At 52.9% G+C, this 21,752-nt stretch overlaps 3 protein-coding genes across 13 annotated transcripts; 1 reads left to right on the top strand and 2 right to left on the bottom strand.

Moving 5' to 3' along the window:
* Nucleotides 1-2,038: 2,038 nt before the first annotated feature.
* On the bottom strand, nt 2,039-8,015 carry OSCAR (osteoclast associated Ig-like receptor). 7 transcript variants are annotated; one of them, XM_055238881.2, is made up of 6 exons: nt 7,673-8,006; nt 6,821-6,853; nt 6,658-6,669; nt 3,954-4,256; nt 3,263-3,544; nt 2,039-2,752 (listed from the first exon to the last, which is right to left on the bottom strand). In XM_055238881.2, exons 1-6 carry the CDS (start codon nt 7,707-7,709, stop codon nt 2,616-2,618), a joined length of 804 nt encoding a protein of 267 aa, XP_055094856.1. In that variant the 5' UTR covers nt 7,710-8,006; the 3' UTR covers nt 2,039-2,615. The 7 variants fall into 7 exon arrangements, with proteins under 7 accessions (XP_055094856.1, XP_063471548.1, XP_055094857.1 ...); XM_063615478.1 differs by having other exon boundaries at nt 2,039-3,544; nt 7,673-8,015; XM_055238882.2 differs by lacking the exon at nt 6,658-6,669 and having other exon boundaries at nt 7,673-8,004.
* NDUFA3 (NADH:ubiquinone oxidoreductase subunit A3) lies at nt 3,304-14,066 on the top strand. Of its 4 annotated transcripts, none has more exons than XM_063615486.1 (7): nt 3,418-3,557; nt 3,946-4,431; nt 9,249-9,500; nt 9,598-9,950; nt 10,176-10,250; nt 13,009-13,086; nt 13,869-14,066. In XM_063615486.1, exons 4-7 carry the CDS (start codon nt 9,941-9,943, stop codon nt 13,994-13,996), a joined length of 291 nt encoding a protein of 96 aa, XP_063471556.1. In that variant the 5' UTR covers nt 3,418-3,557; nt 3,946-4,431; nt 9,249-9,500; nt 9,598-9,940; the 3' UTR covers nt 13,997-14,066. The 4 variants fall into 4 exon arrangements, with proteins under 4 accessions (XP_055095032.1, XP_063471556.1, XP_063471558.1 ...); XM_063615488.1 differs by having other exon boundaries at nt 3,470-3,557; nt 13,916-14,066; XM_063615487.1 differs by lacking the exon at nt 3,418-3,557 and having other exon boundaries at nt 4,373-4,501; nt 13,916-14,066.
* A 56-nt stretch (nt 14,067-14,122) lies between these two features.
* TFPT (TCF3 fusion partner) lies at nt 14,123-21,598 on the bottom strand. Of its 2 annotated transcripts, none has more exons than XM_055239039.2 (6): nt 21,460-21,598; nt 20,537-20,795; nt 17,138-17,208; nt 15,414-15,483; nt 15,114-15,332; nt 14,123-14,272 (listed from the first exon to the last, which is right to left on the bottom strand). In XM_055239039.2, exons 1-6 carry the CDS (start codon nt 21,480-21,482, stop codon nt 14,153-14,155), a joined length of 762 nt encoding a protein of 253 aa, XP_055095014.1. In that variant the 5' UTR covers nt 21,483-21,598; the 3' UTR covers nt 14,123-14,152. The 2 variants fall into 2 exon arrangements, with proteins under 2 accessions (XP_055095014.1, XP_055095015.1); XM_055239040.2 differs by lacking the exon at nt 21,460-21,598 and adding an exon at nt 21,093-21,203.
* Between the last annotated feature and the right edge of the window lie 154 nt (nt 21,599-21,752).

Below are 21,752 nucleotides of genomic sequence, written 5' to 3'. Positions count from 1 at the left end.
AAGAGATGGATGGGTAAATGGATAGAAATATGAATGAATGAATGATGAATAAGGACAAATGAAATAATAGACAAATGTACAAATGAAAGCAAAGGAAAAAGAGATGCTCAGTAGAAATAAATAAGGATGAGAATCAACGCTAGACATGAATGAGTGAACGGCGAATGAAGGAGCGATTGAATGGTTGAATACATGGAGTCAAGTTGAAGTACAAACTCGGCCAAGACTACTTTTTCTTTGCTTTGGGTGGAAATAAGTTTAAAAAAAAAGAGGGCCGGGCACGGTGACTCACACCTGTAATCCCAGCAGTTTGGGAGACTGAGGCGGGTGGATCACCTGAGTTTGGGAGTTCGAGGCCAGCCTGACCAACATGGAGAAACCCCGTTTCTACTCAAAATACAAAATTAGCCAGGAGTGGTGGCACACACCTGTAATCCCAGCTACTCAGGAGGCTGAGGCAGGAGAATCACTTGAACCCGGAAAGCAGAGGTCGTGGTGAGCTGAGATCGCGCCATTGCACTCCAGCCTGGGCAACAAGAGCGAAACTCCATCTCAAAAATAATAATAATAAAATAAAAAAAGAGGGAAAAAGGAAAAAAAAAAAAGACTCCCTGATGTGCCACTGACTTCCTGTACACATTTAGGGAAACTTAATATCGCCTCTCTTTCCACCATTTTCCCATTTATAAAGTGGGAAGACTGGATGTGATGACATCACAGCCTCATCCAAGTCTGGTTCCTTCCTTATAACCTGGGTGTCTTCTTTATTCTTTTTGTTTTTGTTTTTGTTTTGAGATGGAGTTTCGCTCTGTCACCCAGGCTGGAGTGCAGTGGTGCGATCTCGGCTCACTGCAACCTCTGCCTCCTGGGTTCAAGCAATTCTCCTGCCTCAGCCTTCTGAGTAGCTGGGATTACAGGCGCCCGCCACCACGCCCGGCTAATTTTTGTATTTTTAGTAGAGACGGGGTTTCACCATGTTGGCCAGGCTGGTCTTGAACTTCTGACTTCGTGATCCACCTGCCTCTGCCTCCCAAAGTGCTAGGATCACAGGTGTGAGGCAGCACCCCCAGTCTATTCCTTTTTTAAAATTATTATTATTTCCCACAGCCACTTATGCCAGGGAGGTTGTCCCAGATATATTCTACCAAGGCCCCACGCTGGTACTGAGGACAAACCCCGGAAGACTCGTTCAGTCTCTCCTCCCATCTTTTCAACACGTCAGCGCCCCCACGTGGCTAATTAGACTTCAAAATTCAGTTCTTGAGGCGGGCGGATCACCTGAGGTCAGGAGTTCAAGACCAGTCTGGCCAACATGACGAAACCCCGTCTCTACTAAAAATACAAACATTAGCCAGACATGGTGACATGCACCTGTAATCTCAGCTATTCGGGAGGCCGAGGCAGGTGGATCACTTGAGGTCAGGAGTTCGAGACCACCCTGGCCAATTTGGCAAAACTCCATCTCTACTAAAAATACAAAAATTAGCTGGGCGTGATGGCGCACACCTGTAATCCCAGCTACTCAGGAGGCTGAGGCACGAGAATCATTTGAACCCGGGAGGCGGAGATTGCAGTGAACCGAAATGGCGCCACTGCACTCCAGCCTGGGTGGAGTGAGATCTTCTCTCAAAAAAAAAAAAAAAAAGAAAGAAAGAAAGAAAGAAAGAAAGAAAAAGTTGTGCTTTATCATGCTTGATGGAAAAAAGGTGAGACCTTCCTTTCGACACTGAGTCTGGTAGAAATCGGTGTTACAGGGTAGCTAACGTTTATTGAGCACTTACGAGCCAGTCACTGTTTTAAATATTTTATGTGTATTACCCACTGGATCCTACAACAGTCCTATGAAGTGGGTTTTATCAGTGCATCCATTTTACCGTCAAGGCAAGAGAGAGTTGGGGAAGGGTGCTTTCTGAATGCTGCTACTGTATCTGGAGTTGGTTCCTTCCTGTGGGTTTGTGGTCTCGCTGACTTTAAGAATGGAGCCGCGGACCTTCGTGGTGAGTGTTACAGCACTTAAAGATAGCACAGACCTAAAGAGTTGGCAGCAGCAAGATTTACTGTGTAGAGCAAGAGAACAAAGCTTCCACAGCGTGGAAGAGGACTCTAGCGGGGTGTCGCGCTGGCTAGCTTTTATTCCCTTATTGTCCCCACCCATATCCTGCTGATTGGTCCATTTTACAGAGCGCTGATTGGTCCATCTTACAGAGTACTGATTGGTCCATTTTACAGAGTGCTGATTGGTCCATTTTATAATCCCCTTGTAAGACAGAAAAGTTCTCCAAGTCCCCATTCAACCCAGGAAGTCCAGCTGGCTTCACCTCTCACTACTACCTTTCTGTAGCTGCTACTACTACAGTGAGTAGACGGCAGTGCTGGGATTCAAACCCTCTGTCTTCTGGCTTGGAAGTCTTAACAACTGATCACGTCTTCCACTTGGCTACTCCTTGGGAAATGCCTGGAAAGAAGCTACAGCACAGAGCACAGGGGGGTCTAAGGACCGTTCCACGGGGCTCAGCCAGCAGGACTGCGAGGCTGCAGGAAAGGACAGTCCAGCCCAGGGTCTCAGCTTCTCCGCCACTCAGGTTGGAAGTCTCGGGTTGCAGTGTTCCTGGGGCTCAGGGGCGGATACCAGCAGGAGCACGGTTCTGGCTGCGCCAGTCAAAAGTGACCAGCGCGCCCAGGGAGATGAGAACCAGACCGGCCAGCCCCAGGCGGACAAGGTTCCCCTGGGTGTAGTTGGAGGAGCCAGAGTCTGCGGGTGGAGCCGGAAGAGAGGGGCCATCAGATCCCGGACCTCAAAGTCTGGGCCCTGAACTCCAGGTTTCCAGCCCCTGGGGTGGACTTAGGGACCTGACTCCACAGTCTCAAAGTTGAGGGGGAGTCGATGGAGGCTTCAACTCCTGGGTCCAGGAAGAAGGGGCTGGGGCCTGGACTCCTGGGTCCAGGAAGAAGGGGCTGGGGCCTGGACTCCTGGATCAGGAAGAAGGGGCTGGGGCCTGGACTCCTGGATCAGGAAGGAGGGGCTGGGGGCCTGGACTCCTGGGTCTGAGGGAGGAGGTACTGGGGCCCGGGAATCCTGGGTCTGAAGGAGGAGGGGCTGGGGCCCAGGAATCCTGGGTCTGAGGGAGGAGGGCATGCAGGACTAGACCCCTGGGTCTGAAGGAGGAGGGGCTGGGGGCCTGGGCTCCTGGGTCTGAGGGAGGAGGGCCTGGGGCCTGCATTCCTGGGGCGGAGGAGGCGGGCCGGGCCTCAGGGCCCTCACCTTCCCAGCTGATGACCAGCACCTCGCTGCGCTGCGACAGCACGTAGGGCGCGGAGGGCGTGTGATAGTAGCAGCTGTAGGTGCCCGGGGCGCGGGCGCCCAGCAGCGGGAAGTCGGCCCAGGGCTGCGCGGAGTCGCGGTACTGCAGCGGGGCCGCCACGCCCTCGCGGTACAGCACGAAGCTCATGTTCCTCAGGCGGCCCGCGCAGCGCAGGCTCAAGTTGGCGCCAGGAGCCACCACCGGCCCGGGCAGCGCCACCAGCGACGGCCGCGGGAGCTTCTCTGCGGAGACGGGGTGAGGGTCCGGGGCCGCGTGAGCGTCTTCCGCTCGCTCGCTCTCTTTCTCTGTCTGCCTCTGTCTCTCGCTTTCTCTCTGCCTCTCTCTCTCTTTCTGTCTCTCTCTCTTTCTGTCTGCCTGTCTCTCTCTCTCTGTCTGCCTGTCTCTTTCTCTCTCTCTGCCTCCCTTTCTCCTTCTGCCTCTTTCTCTCTCCCCCCGCACTGTACCTCTCTCTCTTTCTCTCTGCTCCCGTCTGTCTCTCTCCCCCTAGTATCTCTGTATCTCTGTCTTTTCTTGTGTCTGCGAATCTATCAGTTTGCCAGCCTCGCTCTGTCTCTCTTTCCCTATATCTCTCTGTCCCTCCCCCACCTCACTTGTTCCACCCACTTCTCCTCCCCGACCCCAGGACCTCACCTGTCACCAGCAGCTCCAGGGCATCGCTGGGCTGGGACCAGACACCCGGCCCCCATTCTGGCCTTCGGTAGCAGCAGCGGTAACTTCCCCCTTGGGCTGGAGTCACCTCCTCCAGAAAGAATTCTGCCAGCTCGGAGGACACATCCCGGAAGAGAAGGGGAGCGATCTCTCCAGGCTTGAAAAGTCCAAATCTCCAAGCAGGTTGGGGTGCCCGGCACCTCAAGGTCACGTTGACCCCAGGGGTCACAACTGTAGCCGGCTGAGCTCCCAGCCATGGCTTAGGGTAGTATGAAGCTGGGGGGACTGAATAAACGGGGCTGCCTGGGTCCTCGGGCCTCCTGGGAGCCCCAGAAGATGAAAGGGAAGTTGGGGAAGGAGGAAAATCACCTTGGACGATTACTGCCCCTTTCTTAGCCTCAGTTTCCTGTTTGTAAAATCGGGGAGAGACTGGACTACAATCAAGGCTTGTTAAAACCAGGTGCAAATCAGAGGGGCAGGAGAGAAACTTCTGAGCTTTACTCCACAGTTTGTAAACATAGTTTCAAAAGGTCAGGTCCCAGAACTCTGTAATTTTATTATTATTATTATTTTTAAGTAATGAGATGGGGGGGGTCTCCCTATGTTGACCAGGTTGGTCTCGAACTACTGGCCTCAAGCAATCCTCCCACCTCAGCCTCCCAAAGTGCTAAGTTTACAAGCTTGTACCACCACGCCCAGACTTTTTTTTTTTTTTTTTTTTGAGGCAGGGTCTTGCTCTGTGCTCAGGCAGGAGTGCAGTGGCATGTTCTCAACTCACTGCAGCCTCAATCTCCTGGGCTCAAACGATCCTCCACCTCAGCCTCCTGAGTACCTGGGACTACAGGCACATGCCACTACACCAGGCCAACTTTTTTTATTTTTTATTTTTAGTAGAGATGAGCATTCCCTATGTTGCCCAGGCTACTCTCGAACTCTTGGGCTCAAGCAGTCCTCCCCCCTTGGCCTCCCAAAGTGCTAGGATTACAGGTGTGAGTCACCACGCCCAGCCAGAACTCTAATTTTAAATAGCTTTCCAGAATATTTGCAATATAGTATTTCAAGAGTTGCCAAAACTTGCTATTTGGAAAAAAAAAAAAAGTTGGAGCCCTACCTCACACCATTTCCCAAAACAACTTCCAGATTAATTAAAGACCCTGTGTTTCATTTTTTTTTTAACTATAAAAGTATTCAAAAAACTATAGGAAAATATATTTGTCTTGGGGTAAGGAAGGCTTCTTAAAATATAAAATAAAAAGTTGTATGGAAGATTAATTAATTTGACCACTTCAAATTTCTTAAGTTGTGTATGCTAAAAGACAAAACTAGAGGACAAATGACAGTACTGGCAGATATCACTTATTCACAAATCACACAAATTAAGAGTACAGGAAGGCCGCTGGGTCCGGTGGCTCACAGCTGTAATCCCAGCACTTTGGGAGGCCAAGGTGGGTGCATCACCTGAGGTCAGGAGCTCAAGACCAGCCTGACCAACATGGTAAAATCCCATCTCTACTAAAAACAGAAAAATTAGCCAGGCGTGGTAGTGCTAGCCTGTAGTTCCAGCTGTTTGGGAGGCTGAGTAGGAGAATCACTTGAACCCTAGAGTCAGAGGCTGCAGTTAGCTGAGATCATACCACTGCACTCCAGCCTGGGCAACAGAGTGAGAACTCCATGGTGGCATGCACTTTGGGAGGCTGACGCTGGAGGATTGTCTGAGCCTAGGAGTTTGAAGCTGCAGTGAGCTATGATAGAGCCACTGTACTCCAGCCCGGGTGACAGAATGAGACCCCGTCTCTAAAAATGAATAAAAATAAGGGTCAGGTGAGGGGGCTCATGTTTGTAATCCCAACACTTTGGGAGGCTGAGGCAGAGGGATCACCTGAGGTCAGGAGTTCCAGACCAGCCTGACCAACATGGTGAAACCCTGTCTCTACTAAAAATAAAAAAATTATCCAGGCATTGTGGTGTGTGCCTGTAGTCCTAGCTACTCGGGAGGCTGAGGCAGGAGAATCCCTTGAACCCAGGAGGTGGTTGCAGTGAGCCAAGATTGCACCACTGCACTCTGGCCTGGGCGACAGAGACTGGTCTCTAAATAAATAAATAAATAAATAAATAGGTAGAGATAGCTATAGTGACACTGAAATATCTCCAAGAGAGTTTTTGTTTGTTTGTTTGTTTTTGAGGTGGAGTCTTGCACTGTCACCCAGGCTGCAGTGCAGTGGCACAATCTCAGCTTACTGCAACCTCTGCCTCCTGGGTTCAAGCGATTCTCTTGCTTCAGCCTCCTGAGTAGCTGGGATTACAGGTGCGTCCCACCACACCTGGCTAATTTTTTTTTTTTTTTTTTTTTTTTTAGTAGAGACGGGGTTTCACCACGTTCCAGGATGGTCTCCATCTGACCTCGTGATCTGCCCGCCTCTGCCTCCCAAAGTGCTGGGATTACAGACGTTGGCCATTGCGCCCGGCCCAAGATCCTATTTCTTAAGCCCTGTACTGTGCCAGGCTCAGGGTTTTGCACATGTGATTTGATGAAATCTCACAGTGGCCCATTTTACAGAGAAGGAAATGAAGTCTTAGCAAGCTGTGGCTTGTTCAAGGTCATATGGTCATATAAATGAATACGATGGTAAAACTGAGGTCCTAGCTTAGGCCTCTGCCTCAGAAGTTCCTGGTCTTCAGTACTCACCTATAATGGCCACTAAAGGGAATGAGAAGAGAAGGAAGGAAGGAATGGAGGGAGGGAGGAAAATAAGGATATCTGGGATGGGATTGGGCACCAAAATAAAATCTGAGTAGTTGGAAAAGGGGTGTCAGCAACATAAAGGAGAGTGGATGGGGTGGCTACTCACCAGACGGAGTGATGTCTGTGTGACACAGAGGCCCTGTAGAAGGTTGAGGGACTAGTTCCTTTTTTTTTTTTTTGTCTGAGACAGAGTCTCACTCTGTCGCCCAGGCTGGCGTGTAGTGATGTGATCTCAGCTCACTGCAACCTCTGCCTCCCAGGTTCAAGTGATTCTCTTGCCTTAGCCTCCCTCATAGCTGGGATTACAAGTGCCCGCCACCACACTGGGCTAATCTTTGTATTTTTAGTAGAGATGGGGTTTCGCCATGTTGGTCAGGCTGATCTTGAACTCCTGTCCTCAGGTAATCCGCCCGCCTCGGCCTCCCAAAGTGCTGGGATTACAGGCGTGAGCTGCTGTGCCCGACAGCGAGTTCCTTTCAAAGCCCTTTGTGGCCAGCCCCATCTCATTGGTAGCCCAGGAATCTGAGTCCCCAGCTCCTCTCTCCTCTGGGAAATGAGAATCTTATCCCTCCCTCGGGTTCAGGAATCTGGGTCCCCATTTCCCTCTTCTCTCAGGAGCTAAGAGCCCTGTTCCCAGCCCCCTTTTCCCGGGGAATCAGGAGTCCTGGCTTCCATCCCCCTCCCAGATGAGAATCTAGGAGTCCTCCCTGTCTCCTGCCCTCTTCCTGCCTCAAGAGCCAGAGAGACCTGTCCCCACTTCCTTCCTCCTTCCTCTTTCGGGAATCTGTGTTCTCTTGCTTTAGGACCCAGGGGTCTGGGCCCTAGTCCTGTTCTTTATTTGAACCTAGAACCCCAAACCTGCTGCCTGGTCCCCCTGCAGGGTGTCTGGGTCTCCACCTCCTCTCTTTCTGCCCCCAACCCCAGCCAGGAACCCAGGGAGAAAAAAGGGGCGGCTCACAGAGGGTCAGCAGCTGGAGGATCAGCATCAAGGCCATGGTGGGCAGCTATCCGCTGGAGCTGGAGCCAGGGCTTGGTCGCACCCTCTTCCCTCCCAGGAAATGAGGCAACATCAGAGAGCCAGACCCAGATACTCGTTTAGGGAAGTATCGAGGTGGGGGCCTGTGGGTGACTGTGTCATAGCCCTATGGCACTGTGGAAAAAGTTAGCAGGGGGGTCAGTCATAACCTGTGGTGTTCATTCATTTAACTCTAGAAACAAATACTAGTCGGGAGGTGGAGGCAGGAGGATCGCTTGAGCCCAAGAGTTCAAGAGCAGCCTGGGCAACACAGCAAGACCCTGTCTAAAAAAATAAATACATTGTGCCACTGCACTCTAGCCTGGGTGATAGAGTGAGACCATGTCTTTAAATATAGATAGACAGACAGAAAGATATCTGTCTTGTTTTAAAAATAAGAACCTAATATGTGCCAGACTCTTGCTGTGATTGACAGATAGATAAAAATTAGCACCTATTATGTGCCAGGCCCTTGCTGTGATAGATAGATAGATAGATAGATAGATAGATAGATAGATAGATAGATAAAAATTAGCATCTATTATGTGCCAGACCCTTGCTGTGATAGATAGATAGATAGATAGATAGATAGATAGATAGATAGATGTAGATAGATAAAAATTAGCACCTATTAAGTGCCAGGCCCTTGCTGTGATTGATTGATAGACAGATAAGAATTAGCACCTATTAAGTGTCAGGCCCTTGCTGTGATTGATGGATAGATAAAAACACCAATTATGTGCCAGTCCCTTGCTGTAATTAATTGATCGATTGATAGATTGGTTGACAGATAAAAATTAGCACCTATTATGTGCCAGGCTCTTGCTGTGATGCTGTGATTGATTGATTGATTGATTGATTGATAAAAATTAGCACCTATAGGCCGGGCGCGGTGGCTCATGCCTGTAATCCTAGCACTTTGGGAGGCCGAGGGGGGCGGATCACCTGAGGTCGGGAAGACCAGCCTGACCAACATGGAGAAACCCCGTCTCTACTAAAAATAGAAAAATTAGCTGGGTGTGGAGGCACGCGCCTGTAATCCCAGCTATTCAGGAGGCTGAAGCAGGAGAATCGCTTGAACCCGGGAGGCAGAGGTTGCTGTGAGCCGAGATCGCGCCATTGCACTCCAGCCTGGGCAACAGAGCTAGACTAAGTCTCAAAAAAAAAAAAAAAAAAAAAAATTAGCACCTACTACGTGCCAGACCCTCGCTGTGCGATGTTGGCAGGCACAGAGGGAACTCAGACTCCTTTACTGCTCTCAAGCAGCAGCTACCAGTCCGACTGAAAGACCCAGACCAGGTCAGTTTCTTTCTTTCTTTTTTTTTTTTTTTTTTTTTTTTTTTTTTGCGACGGAGTCTCGCTCTGTCGCCCAGGCTGGAGTGCAGTGGTGTGATCTCTGCTCACTGCAAGCTCCGCCTTCCGGGTTCACGCCATTCTCCTGCCTCAGCCTCCCCAGTAGCTGGGACTACAGTCGCCCACCACCACTCCCGGCTAATTTGTGTTGTATTTTTAAGTACAGACAGGGTTTACCATGTTAGCCAGGATGGTCTAGATCTCCTGACCTTGTGATCCGCCCGCCTCGGCCTCCCAAAGTGCTGGGATTACAGGCGTGAGCCACGGCTCCCGGCCCAGACCAGGTCAGTTTCTTAAGTGATCTGAGCTATAATGGCGGTAACAGGGCACTTAGCCCGCAGAAAGCTCCTAACCCAACTGGGATGAGACCTAGCGCTTCCAGGACGAGCTGATGTTGAGCTGAGACCTAGAAGGACAGGTTAGTCATTCACCTTCTCCCAGGCTCAGTTTCTTCGTCTGTAAAATGGGCTTTCATACATAAACTATAAAATGAGGACTATTTTGTTCTGCCTTAGGTGGGTCGCAGCAGGAGGACTAGTCACTCCGGAGCGACTTCTAGGCTGAGACTAAGGAGGTTCCACGCAGGTCCGCAAAGTCAGGCTTACGCTTGCTCCTGACACTACTTCCTTTACCTCCGCGGCTCCATCTTTGTTCTGCGCAAGTGCGCACGCGCAGTCTCCGAAAGCGGAACCTCGCACAGAGGGACCACAACTCCCAGAGTGCTCCGCGTCCTGGCTTTTTCCCTCCACTTCTGCTCCAGGGCGCACGCGCAGCCCGGGGAGCGGTTTCTCGCGCATAAGGACCACAACTCCCAGAGTGCTCCGCGTCCTCGCCGCTGTCGCCGCCGCCGAGACCAAGATGGCTGCGAGTAAGTGCAGGTGCCGGTGGCGCGCGGGGCTTGGGTAGTTTCGGGAACCTCCGGGCGGTCCTGGGACTGAGGTGGGTCAGGGCAGGGGTGGAAGCGATGGGGTCCGTGCTGGAGGGGGACGCAGAAGTCACGAGGGGGCTCCTCCAGGGCAGGGGTGGCACGAGAGGGTTAGAGGTCACCGGGGGCAGCTACTTGCAGGGTTGACGCTCCTCGCCACCCCTTCAGGAGTCGGCGCCTTCCTCAAGAATGCCTGGGACAAGGAGCCAGTGCTGGTCGTGTCCTTCGTCGTCGGGGGCCTCGGTGCGTGAGTGCTCTAGGCGCAAACTTGCATCGTCCACCCCCGTCCCCCTCCATCCCTCCATCTTGTACCCCTAAAGCCCTATCGCCGCCCTCGGGTCCCCTCTAGTGTGTCTGCACCCCCACGACATCCCCTTATCTATCCCCATACCCATTATAATCTCTCCACCATCGCCTCCCGCATTCCTTTCCACCTACCCAATACGCTCTTAATCCCTCTAAATGAGACGTTCTCAACCCTGCTTATGCCATAGCAACACCTGAGCACCAAAAATAAATAAAGTCCAGATCCTCCTCCTCCTCCCTTTCATCTCTCCCCCATTCTGAATTGAGTTGGCTTGGTTGGAGGTGAGGCTGGGGAATGAATCTGTGTCTTGTGAAAATCCCCATATGATCCTAATGTGCCTTGCGGATTGAAAACCTCTGCCCTCTGTCCTGGAACTGCGCTACTCACACCTTAATTAGCACCGGAGTTCCTGCAGGGATGGGGGCGGGGATTGTTAAAATGTAGCTTTTTTTTTTTTTTTTTTTTTTGCGATGGAGTCTCACTCTCACCCAGACTGAAGTGCCGTGGCGCGATCCCGGCTCACTGCAACCTCGGCCTCCCGGGTTCAAGGGATTCTCCTGCCTCAGCCTCCCGAGTAACTGGGATTACAGGCGCCCAGCTAACTTTTTGTTTTTGCTTTTGAGACTGAGTCTCGCTGTCACCCAGGCTGGAGTGCAGTGGCGCGGTCTCGGTTCACTGCAAGCTCCGCCTTCCGGGTTCACGCCATTCTTCTGCCTCAGCCTCCTGAGTAGCTGGGATTACAGGCGCCCGCCACCACGCCCGACTAATTTTTTTTATTTTTAATAGAGACGGGGTTTCACCACGTTAGCCAGAATGGTCTCGATCTCGACCTCGTGATCTGCCCACCTCAGCCTCCCAAAGTGCTGAGATTACAGGCGTGAGCCACCGCGCCCGGCCAGCTAATTTTTTTTTTTTTTTTTTTTTGAGATGGCGTCTCGCTCTGTCTTCCAGGCTAGAGTGCAATGGTTTGATCATGGCTCATTGTAACCTCCGAATCCAGGGTTCAAGTGATTCTCCTGCCTCAGCCTCCCAAGTAGCTGGGATTACAGGCGCGCACCACCACGCCCGGCTAACTCGTGTATTTTTAGTAGAGACGAGGTTTCACCATGTTGGCCAGGCTGGTCTTGAACTCCTGACCGCAAGTGATCCACCTTCCCAAAGTGCTGGGATTACAGGAGTGAGCCATTGCACCCGGCCAAACTGTAGGTTTCGATTCTGTAGGTCTGGGGTGGGGCATGGGGTTCTGCATTTTTGAAGAGTTCCCAGGTCTTGTCAGTACTGCTGGTCCACCAGCCAGGCACTAGGTAAGGTTCTGAACACTTGTTCAGTGTGGCAGCCACCAGCCACACCTGGCCAGTGAGCACTTGAAGTGGTGCTGGTATGAATTGAGGTGGTATAAGACACACTGGATTTTAAAAACTTAATATAACAGAGGGTGTAAACTACCAATAATCTTTTGTTGATTACATGTTGATGTTTTGGATGTACCATGCTTTTTTTTTTTTTTTTTTTGGTTTGTTTTTGTTTTTTTGAGACAGAGTTTGGCTTTTGTCCAGGCTGCAGTGCAATGGCCTGATCTCGGCTCACTGCAACCTCCGCCTCCCGGGTTCAAGCAATTCTCCTGTCTCAGCCTCCGTAGTAGCTGGGATTACAAGTGCATGCCACTACACTCGGCTAAGTTTTTGTATTTTTAGTAGAGACGGAGTTTCATCATATTGGTCAGGCTGGTCTCGAACTCCTGACCTCAGGTGATCCACCCGTCTCGGCCTCCTAAAGTCCTGGGATTATAGGCATGAGCCACCTTGCCCATCCAAGTATGTTTCTTAAAATTTGTTTCATCTGTATCTTTTATTTTTACTGTGGCTACTAGAAGATATAAAATTATATACCTGGCTCTTACCATCTGTCAGATATCACTGGCCTAGAACATTCCTTTTATGAACTGTACCCCATCCCCCAGGACTCCTGGCTCCCACCCTAGATGGACTGTGGTGACTGTTGTTTGTGCGACCCTTTCTCCTCCAGTTTGTAACAGTCTTTTTTTTGTGACGGAGTCTCTCTCTGTTGCCCAGGCTGGAGTGCAATGGCACAATCTGGGCTCACTGCAACCTCTGCCTCCCAGGCTCAAGGGATTCTTCTGCCTCAGCCTCCTGAGTAGCTGGGATTACAGGCTCCTGCCACCACGCCCGGCTAATTTTTGTATCTTTAGTAGAGATGGGGTTTCATCATGTTGTCCAGGCTGGTCGCGAACTCCTGACCTCAGGTGTGATGCGCCCACCTTGGCCTCCCAAAGTGCTGGGATTACAGGTGTGAGCCACTGTGCCCGGCCAAATTTGTAACAGTCTTGATTTCTCCGGAATGATCCCATGACACTACTCCCAGGATGCTCCATGATGACCCCTGCACTTAAACGTACTCATTCCATGACCAACCCCACTGCTCCCTCCTCTAGGCCCCATTATCTGTGAGTGTTAGGCTCCCACCCCTACCTCCACTTAACCCCCCAAAGAAGAGTTTTAAACCCTCCTGTCTGTAAGTAGGGATCCCGAGGTTCCAAGGATCCTCCTGGAGGTGCTGGCCCTCCCTGCTGCCCTCCCCCTTCGCACTTTATCTTCCCTTTGCCAAGGCTCAGCTTCTCTTCCCCTCTCCTCAGAGCCACCTTCCCCTGGGCCTCACCCCTGTGTCTCTCCACAGCTGTAATTCTGCCCCCATTGAGCCCCTACTTCAAGTACTCCGCCATGATCAACAGGGCCACGCCCTACAACTACCCAGGTGAGTGGGGGCCAGGCAGGGATCGCCGCCTAGGCCCAGCCTCCCTGTGCTGGGGTAAGGGCAGTTATGGGCAGGTCTTTCCTAAGCAGTTATCAGAGATTCTGCAGTGGTGCCTGGACCCCCCATTCCATTTTTTAAGAATTGAGATATAATTCGTATACTATTCTGTGTTTGTACTTTGAGTTGTGTTTTTTTTTTTTTTTTTTTTTTTTTGAGACAGAATTTTGCTCTGTCGCCCAGGCTGGAGTGCAGTGGCGTGATCTCAGCTCACTGCAAGCTCCGCCTCCCGGGTTCACACCATTCTCCTGCCTCAGCCTCCCGAGTAGCTGGGACTACAGGCGCCCGCCACCACGACCAGCTAATTTTTTTGTATTTTTAGTAGAGACGGAGTTTCACCATGTTAGCCAGGATGCTCTCGATCTCCTGACCTTGTGATCCACTCGCCTCGGCCTCCCAAAGTGCTGGGATTACAGGCGTGAGCCACCGCGCCCGGCCTGTGCTTCGAGTTTCTATTACCTTTCCAGATTTCTGTCCCTCTCTGGGTTCCCATCTGTGGTGGTTTCTTGGTCTCCATCTTCTCGGGTTTCCCATCTCTTTCAACCCTCGCTCTCTCGTGCGTTGGATCTCTCGCTCGCTCTCTATCTCTCTGGTCTTCCGTGTCTCTCAGTCTCTGTATTTCCAGCCTCTTTCTGCATCACTGATTCTCTGACTCTTCCCCTCTCACCCCTGGGGTCCCCCTTCCCTCTCTGAACATAAAGCAACAGACCAGCTCTTCTCTCCAGGGCCCTGGAGACGTGCTGGTCTCAGTGGCCCACCTCCTGTCCCACAGTGCCCGTCCGCGATGATGGGAACATGCCCGACGTGCCCAGCCACCCCCAGGACCCTCAGGGCCCCAGCCTGGAGTGGCTGAAGAAACTGTGAGCACTTCCACTGACAGAGGCGGCCCCTCTCACGGCTCCCAATAAAAATGTGAAAACCAACCCCAGAACGTGAGCGTGTGTGATCAGAGGTGGGAACAAGTAGACGGTGGCCGGGGTGAGTGTGGGGTCAGTTTACTGGGCATGGGTCAGTCAGAGGCTGGGCTGGCCAGGGTCAGGTAGGGCAGCAGTTTGTCTGGACCCCGAGAAACCCAACTGGAATCCAGGGCCTCATCTGCTTCAAAGCCAAAGTCTTCCTCAACCTTAATCTGCAGGAGATAAGGAACAAGGTGTTAACAGGCCTGGGAATCTAGAAAATCCCATCAGCTTCACTATTTTTGTTTTGCATTTTAAAGAGACAGGGTCTCACTCTGTTGCCCCGGCTGGAGTGCAGTGGTGCCATCATAGTTCACTGCAGCCTCTGCCTCCCAGGCTCAAGTGATCCTCCCACCTCAGCTTCCCAAGCAGCTGGGACTACAGGCACATGCCAACCAAGCCTAACATGTTTTTTTCTTTTTGGTAGAGATGGGGTCTCAGTATGTTGCTCAGGCAGGTCTCAAACTCCTGGCATCAAGTGATCCTCCCACCTAGGCTGGGATTACAGGCATGAGCCACTGCACCTGGCCAGCCTCGCAGTTCTTGTCTTCCCAGGCCAGTCACCTTCCTCCTTACACCTCAGAGGCAACCCCAGTGTTCCTGGGTCCAAATGTTCTTCCAGCTTTCCTCCCCGCACTGGGCCTTCCCTTCCACTCCGTCTTCTCTGATCCTTCCTTCTCCTCTACTCCCAGCCTCCTGTAGCTATTTTTCCTTCTCCAGGTCTTCCTCCTTCCCTTTCCAACTTTGCCTCCTTTTTACCCAAGCCTTTACCCCACTTGTTCCAACTACTTCCCTGCCTGATCCTAGGCCTCCAACACGTCCTGGTTCACCTCCCTTCTCCAACTCTCCCCAGCCCTGGGCCCCTCGGGGTGCAGAACCAAAACCCAAGAGCCCTGAACCTGACTCAGCCCCAGCCCTGGCCCCGGCCCCTCCCCTTGAGTCCTCCCCTCCTCACCTGCACTGGCGCCAGCTCTGGAGCCCCAGTCCCTCCCCTTGAGTTCCCACTTTCCTCACCTGCACCGGGGCCAGCTCTGGAGTCAGCGCATTTCCTGCTCGGCGTCCATCCCGTGGCACTCGCCGCCTCTTCCGCCCACTGGGCCCCTCGCCGGGGGCTGGGCTGCCAGGTTCTGGGGGTGCAGGAGTCCTTCTGGGCGGGGACAGTGCCTCTTTCTCTGGAGGCTCATTCTCAGCATTGCCTGGGGTGGGGGCATCCGTGCCCTGGCTGCCCTCATCCTGGCAGGGAGGAGGGGGAGGTAGGTGATGGGTGGGTCCTGAGCTCCCAGTTCCTTACCCTCCTGGAGGCCCAACACTCACCTCCAGCACAATGGTGAACTGGCTGGCCCGGTAGTCATCCCCGTAGGAGTCCAGCACTCTCATGAGGAACCTGCTCAGGGGCAGAAGCCACCAATGGAATAACTTATCTCCTAGCAGCTGGGGAACAGGGCCACAGGATAGAGCTCAGCTCCCACTCCGCTCAGCGCCAAGGCTGGCCTGGACCCAGATGGTCCTGAGCCCTGGCACTGGAGGCCTGGGAGCCATGCCCTTGACCAGCCTTGAGACCTCGAGCAAGACAAGGCGACCATTCTGAGGCTGTTTCCTGCTCTGCAAACGACATGACACCCTCGGCTGGATGTTGCAGTGGTGACACTGAAGTAGTGACACCAGATGATTTCTGTACTTAACATGATGTCAGCACTTAGTAAACATTCATATGTGAGTTATAATTTTTTACTGATAACTGAAGAGAGGGGAGTACAGAACGCTCCTCCTAATGACCACACCTCTTATAAACACCCCCTTCTCTTCTTTCCCCAGCCCCTGCCTCCAGAGTTCCTTAAAGTTCTAGTTGGTGGAATGCCTCCTGTGCACCAGCACCTGGGCAGGTTTGTTGTTGTTTTGAGATGGAGTCTCACTCTGTTGCCCAGGCTGGAGTGCAGTGGTGTGATCTCGGCTCACCACAACCTCCACCTCCCTGGTTCCAGTGATTCTCCTGCCTCAGCCTCCCGAGTAGCTGGGACTACAGGCGCCCGCCACTACGCCCGGCTAATTTTTTTGTATTTTTAGTAGAGACAGAGTTTCACCATGTTGGCCAGGATGGTCTGGATCTCCTGACCTCGTGATCCGCCTGCTTCGGCCTCCCAAAGTGCTGGGATTACAGGCGTGAGCCACTGCGCCCGGCCTATTTCAACTTAAGTGAAAATCTCACCTGTGGCCAGCGGCTACTGTGCTGGACAGCACAGGTGCGGACAGAGGAACCCTGGGAGCCGCAGGTTTCAGCTTTGCGGAGGGGAGGATGAACTAGCAAAGGCGGCCAAGAAGGAACAGCCGGAAAGGCAGGAGACCCCAGGCTGCTGGGTGCCCAGGATGGCAAGAATGGGCTCCAGGGAAGAGCACGTAGCCCTGGGCCACTGTGCCGAGGACCGAGATGAGAACTGTGGTTGACTCAGCAACGTGGAGCCATTCCTACAAAGCTTGCTCCAATTTTGCTGGGACAGGGACACTGAGTGGCAGGAGCAGCAGCCACCTGGGCAGGTTCTGTGGAGACGCACAGTGGGAAGCTCTGAGCTCAGCTCACCACCTGCAAGCTTCGGCTTAACCCCGCCACAGCCTCATGATATTGGTGCTGCCCTTAGTTGATAGGAAACAGCTCAGAGAAGGGACACTGCTTGCTTAGAGTCACACCGCAAAAAAAAAAAAAAAAAAAAAAAAAAAAAAAACTTGCAGCCAGGTCTGTGCTCATGTGCCTTCCATCCTGTTGTTCCCTCCCTTCAGGGGGAGAAGACCCCTCCACCCGGCCCTCCCTCAGTCCCAGGGCTCAGCCCCCTCCACCCCGCCCTCCCTCAGTCCCAGCGCGCAGCCCTCTCCTCCAAGACGGAATCCCACTCTTTCTCCTTGTTTGCCTCAGCCCCCCGGCCCTCATCTCCAGCTTTTCCTTGTGGCTTGTGAGGGTTGGGTGGATGTGGGAGTGGGAGAGACAGGGGCTGGGAGCGTTTGGGAGCTGAGGCTCACGGGCCCAGAGGGGATGGAGAAGGGGTTACCTCCGTTCCTGCTGCAGCCTCCGAGTTATCCTCTGCACCTGATGGAGCCTGTTCAGGACCCGCTCGTTCACCTTTGGGGTGGGAACTCCCATTAGCTGGATCCCACGGCTCCCGTTCATTTGTTTAACGGATGTTTAATGGGGCACGCACTAACCTCTGGGGAGATTGGCCAAAGACCATCCCGTGGCCTGAGGTCCTTCCACCTTCCCATCCCTCCGGCTCCCCTCTCACCATGCCGCAGTCCTGAGTGCCCTCCAGTGGGCATGCTGTTCCTCTCCCTGGACCTTCTCCCCAGCCATCCTCACAACTCACTCCCCACTCCAAGTCAGGTCAACTGTTACCTGCTCAGAGAGCCCGAACCTCCCATTAAGTCGAAACACACCAGGCCAGGCGCCGTGGCTCACGCCTGTAATCCCAGCACTTTGGGAGGCCGAGGCGAGTAGATCCCCTGAGGTCAGGAGTTCGAGACCAGCCTGGCCAACATGATGAAACCCCATCTCTACTAAAAGTACAAGAAATTAGCTGGGCGTGGTGGCAGGCGCCTGCAGGATAGTCGCATGAACCCGGGAGGTGGAGGGGTGAAGTGAGTTGAGATCACCCCACTGCACTCCAGCCTGGGTGACAGAGTGAGACTGTGTCTCAAAAAAAAAAAAAAAAGTGCCAGGCACAGTGGCTCACCCTTGTAATCCCAGCACTTTCAGAGGCCAAGGCGAGCGGATCACCTGAGGTCAGGAGTTTGAGACCAGCCTGACTAACATGGTGAAACCCTGTCTCCACTAAAAATACAAAATTAGCCAGGTGTGGTGGCGCATGCCTGTAATCCCAGCTACTCGGGAGGCTGAGGCAGGAGAATCGCTTGAACCCAGCAGGCAGAGGTTGCAGTGAGCTGAGATTGCAGCATTGCACTCCAGCCTGGACAACAAGAGCGAAACTCCATCTAAAAAAAAAAAGACCTGAGTTCAAGTTTCCGCTCTGGCTTGGCACAGTGGCTCATGCCTATAATCCCAGCACTTTGAGAGGACAAGGCAGGAGGATCACTCAAGGCCAGGAGTTCAACGCCAGCCTGGGCAACACAGTGAGACCCCAACACTCAAAAACTAACAAAATTAGCTGGGCTTGGTGGCCGTCGTCCCAGCTCCGTCGGAGGCTGAGATTGTAGAGCCCAGGATGTTGGAGCTGCAGTGAGCCACAGTCATGCCACTGCACTCCAGCCTGGGCAACAGAGCAAGACCCTGTCTCAGAAAAATCTCTCACATCTGCCACTGCTGAGCTCTGAGCTTGGGTGCATTACTTAACCTCTCTGAGCCTTGATTTTCTATACTTGTAAAATAGAAGTAATCTATTCCTGGGGGTGGATTAACAGAAGAGGCTCCAGTTGAGTCCGTTTGGGCCTTGGTGTCTGTTAAACAGGGTTTGGAATATGCCCCTGGCCTCTAGCCTTCCTCCTTACAGAACTCCCCAACACTGTCATCAAGAATTGAGGCCAGATGCGGTGGCTCATGCCTGTAATCCTAGCATTTTGGGAGGTCAAGGCGAGTGGATCACTTGAGGTCAGGAGTTCAAGACCAGCCTGGGCAACATGGCAAAACTCCATCTCTACAAAAAGTACAAAAATTAGCCAGGTGTGGTGGTGTGCACCTGTAGTCCCAGCTATTTCAGGGGCTGAGGTAGGAGGACTGCTTGAACCTGAGAGATCGAGGCTGCAGTGAGCTGAGATTGCGCCACTGCACTCCAGCTTTGGTGACAAAGTGAGACCCTGTCTCAAAAAAGAGAAAAAGAGTTGAAGGCCATGTGTGGTGGCTCAAGCCTGTAATCCCAGCACCTTGGGAGGCTGAGGCGGTCGGATCACCTGAGGTCAGGAGTTTGAGACCAGCCTGGCCAACATGGTGAAACCCTGTTTCTACTAAAAATACAGAAATTAGCTGGGTGTGGTGGCAGGCGCCTGTAATCCCTGCTACTAGGGAGGCTGAGTCAGGAGAATCACTTGAATCCAGGAGGTGGAGGTTACAGTGAGCTGAGATGGTGCCATTGCACTCCAGCCTGGGAGACAAGAGCGAGACTCCATCTCAAAAAAAAAGAGTGCAATTATTTTCCCCAAAAGAGCATGTTGAGGCTCTAACCCCCAGTACCTCAGGATCACCTTATATGGAGACAGTGTCGTTACAAAAGTAATCAAGTTCAAATGAAGCCAGTGGGTAGGCCCTAATCCAGTATGACTGGAGTCCTTATAAAAAGGGAAAATTGGGACACAGACACACACACAGAGGGAGCAGCAATGTGAAAATGAAGGCGGGGATCAGGGTGATGTTTCTACCTGCCAATGACTGCCAGAAACCTCCAGAAGCCAGGGGAGAGGCCTGGAAGATTCTCACAATCCTGTCGACACCTTGCCTGGGACGTCTAGCCTCCAGAACCGTCAGACAGGAATTTCTGTGCTTGAGGGACCCTGTTTGTGATACATTCTGGGAGTCCGAGCAAACTAATACAACTGTCTTCAGAGTTTCAGGCATCCAGACCTGATGCTGTCCCTCCCCCGTTTGAAACCCTTCAGTGGCTCCTTCACTCTCAAGGAAAAAAAAAATATCCAGACTTCTTGTCCTGGTGTTCCTTGCCTGCCAAGATCTGAGCCCTGCCTGCCGTTTCATCTTCACTGATTCATTGATTTTGAGACGGAGTCTCACTCTGTCACCCAGGCTAGAGTACAGCAGCATGATCTTGGCTCACTGCAACCTCCACCTCCTGGGTTCAAGCAATTCTCATGCCTCAGCCTCCCAAGTAGCTGGGACTACAGGCGTGCACCACCACACCTGGCTAATTTTTTTGTATTTTAGTAGAGACGGGGTTTCACCATGTTGGCCAGGCTGGTCTTGAACTCCTAATCTCAGGTGATCCGCCTGCCTAAGCCTCCCACAGTGCTGGGATTACAGGCATGAGCCACCACGCCCAGCCCATCCTCATTCTCAGCAAGGAAGCTACTGCAGTCATTCAGCCCAGACAGTTGGAGTTTGCAGTGGCAGCCGTAGGGATGGAGGGGAGGAGAAGGGTCCAGAGACATTCAAGAGGCAGAATGAATGAGTCGAGAGGAGTGAATCCTGGCAGGGGTATGGGAGATGTGAAGAGCCTGGGCTTTCACCTGTGAGCGGTGCCACGCATTGAGGGGCCCCCGGGAGACATCAGAGAACCCATCTGCATTGTCAGGGAAGCTCCACGGGAGATGGCCCTTCCCGGGGCCCAGCACAGGGCCAGACACATAATGCATGCTAAATGACTGAATATATAAGCGGAAGATTCCTTCAGCAAGCCAAAAAAAAAGGCTGGGCATGTGGAAAGGCAGAGATTGCGGGGGGGCGGCAGTTTAGGCCAGGGGACCCCAAAACAGGGGGATCCGCACTCACCTACCTGCTCGATCTCCCGGCAGCGCCGACCTAGTGCCTGGTACTTTCTGCGATTTAATTCCCGCTGGCGCCGCCGCCGACCCCGGGCTGCCTCTTCCTCTTCATCTCGCTCCCGGAGCCCTGAGCCGCCCAGACCACCTGACACAAACTCCACTTCCGTCTCCAGCTCGCTCTCCAGGATGTGGCCACCAAATAGGGGAGGCAACGCCAACTCTGAGCCTGGCGGCGCTGAGAACTCCTCAAAGCCCACGGCTGCCATGGTCCTGAGGGGCAGGGAAAGGCTCAGGGGCCCTGGATCCTGGACCCCCAGCCCCTTCTCCCACTGAACCAGAAGCCCAGACCCCAACCCCTTTTCCCTCAGACCTGGGAGTCCAGGCCCCCAGCCCCTCTTCCCTGAGATCCTAGAATCCAGGCCCCCAGCCCCTCCTCCCTCAGACCGTAGAATCCAGCCCCCAGCCCTCCTCCCTCAGACCCAGGAGTCCAAGCCCGCAACCCCGCTTTCGCAGCACCCACAAGGTTCAAGCCCTGACCCCCTCCTCCCAGGATGCAAGAGTCCAGACCTCCAGACTTTGTCTCTCCAAGGACCCAGGGAGTCCAAGCCCCAACCCTCAACCAGACGCAAGAGTCCTGGCTTCCAACCTCCTCGTCTCTCAGATCCAGCAGTCCAAACCCCTAACCTTCTCCTCCCTCAGGATGACCCCAGTCCATAAAAGGGTTCTAAGGTAAAGCAGTTGCATGAAGGTCCATGAAGCAGTTGCATCTAAGGTCCCAGTCCAGACCCCAGTTCATAAAAGGGTTCTAAGGTAAAGCAGTTGCATGAACTACAACCCCCATCAGACCTCAGCGTAAAAGCTCATATGGTTGCATACAATGCAGCTGCACTGTTTTCTGGGATTCGCACTTTTTCACAAGGGCTCAGCCACATACCCTTCTCTCTGCTCCAATTCCATCTCCGCGACCTCCGGAAGCCCCGGGCCTCAGAGCTTCCAACCTCTTCAATCTGTAGGTTAAGCCGTTCGCAAAACTACTTGTCCCATCAGGGTCAGCAGCCGAGGACAGCGGGACGTGGCCCTAGGCCTTGTGGGAGTTGTAGTTCCCTGTTTCCGGCTTCGCTTCGGCCCACCCCCACGTCCACCCCGAATCCCTGCTTAAAGGCCTTGCTTTCTTGTCTAACGCTGCAACCAGTCCTCTGAGTTGCCAACGTCTTTCTTCTTGTCTCG

The sequence above is a fragment of the Symphalangus syndactylus genome, chromosome 13 (assembly GCF_028878055.3).
Source record: "Symphalangus syndactylus isolate Jambi chromosome 13, NHGRI_mSymSyn1-v2.1_pri, whole genome shotgun sequence".
Lineage (NCBI taxonomy): Eukaryota > Metazoa > Chordata > Mammalia > Primates > Hylobatidae > Symphalangus > Symphalangus syndactylus.
The sequence above is the reverse complement of the archived record's forward strand: the minus strand, read 5'-3'. Positions and strand labels throughout refer to the sequence as shown.

What these genes read in the sequence shown, in the direction of transcription:
- OSCAR (XM_063615478.1), bottom strand. Translation starts at nt 7,709, where the DNA reads ATGGCCTTGATGCTGATCCTCCAGCTGCTGACCCTCT. An exon ending in CCTCCAGCTGCTGACCCTCT is followed by an intron (nt 6,854 to 7,672) that starts GTGAGCCGCCCC and finishes AACCTTCTACAG; the next exon opens with GGCCTCTGTGTCACACAGAC. An exon ending in CCTGGAGCTGCTGGTGACAG is followed by an intron (nt 3,545 to 3,953) that starts GTGAGGTCCTGG and finishes CCGTCTCCGCAG; the next exon opens with AGAAGCTCCCGCGGCCGTCG.
- NDUFA3 (XM_063615486.1), top strand. An exon ending in CTTCGTCGTCGGGGGCCTCG is followed by an intron (nt 10,251 to 13,008) that starts GTGCGTGAGTGC and finishes GTCTCTCCACAG; the next exon opens with CTGTAATTCTGCCCCCATTG. An exon ending in CACGCCCTACAACTACCCAG is followed by an intron (nt 13,087 to 13,868) that starts GTGAGTGGGGGC and finishes TCTTCTCTCCAG; the next exon opens with GGCCCTGGAGACGTGCTGGT.
- TFPT (XM_055239039.2), bottom strand. Translation starts at nt 21,482, where the DNA reads ATGGAATTGGAGCAGAGAGAAGG. An exon ending in GCTGCCGGGAGATCGAGCAG is followed by an intron (nt 17,209 to 20,536) that starts GTAGGTGAGTGC and finishes CCCACCCCAAAG; the next exon opens with GTGAACGAGCGGGTCCTGAA. An exon ending in CAGAGCTGGCCCCGGTGCAG is followed by an intron (nt 14,273 to 15,113) that starts GTGAGGAAAGTG and finishes TATCTCCTGCAG; the next exon opens with ATTAAGGTTGAGGAAGACTT.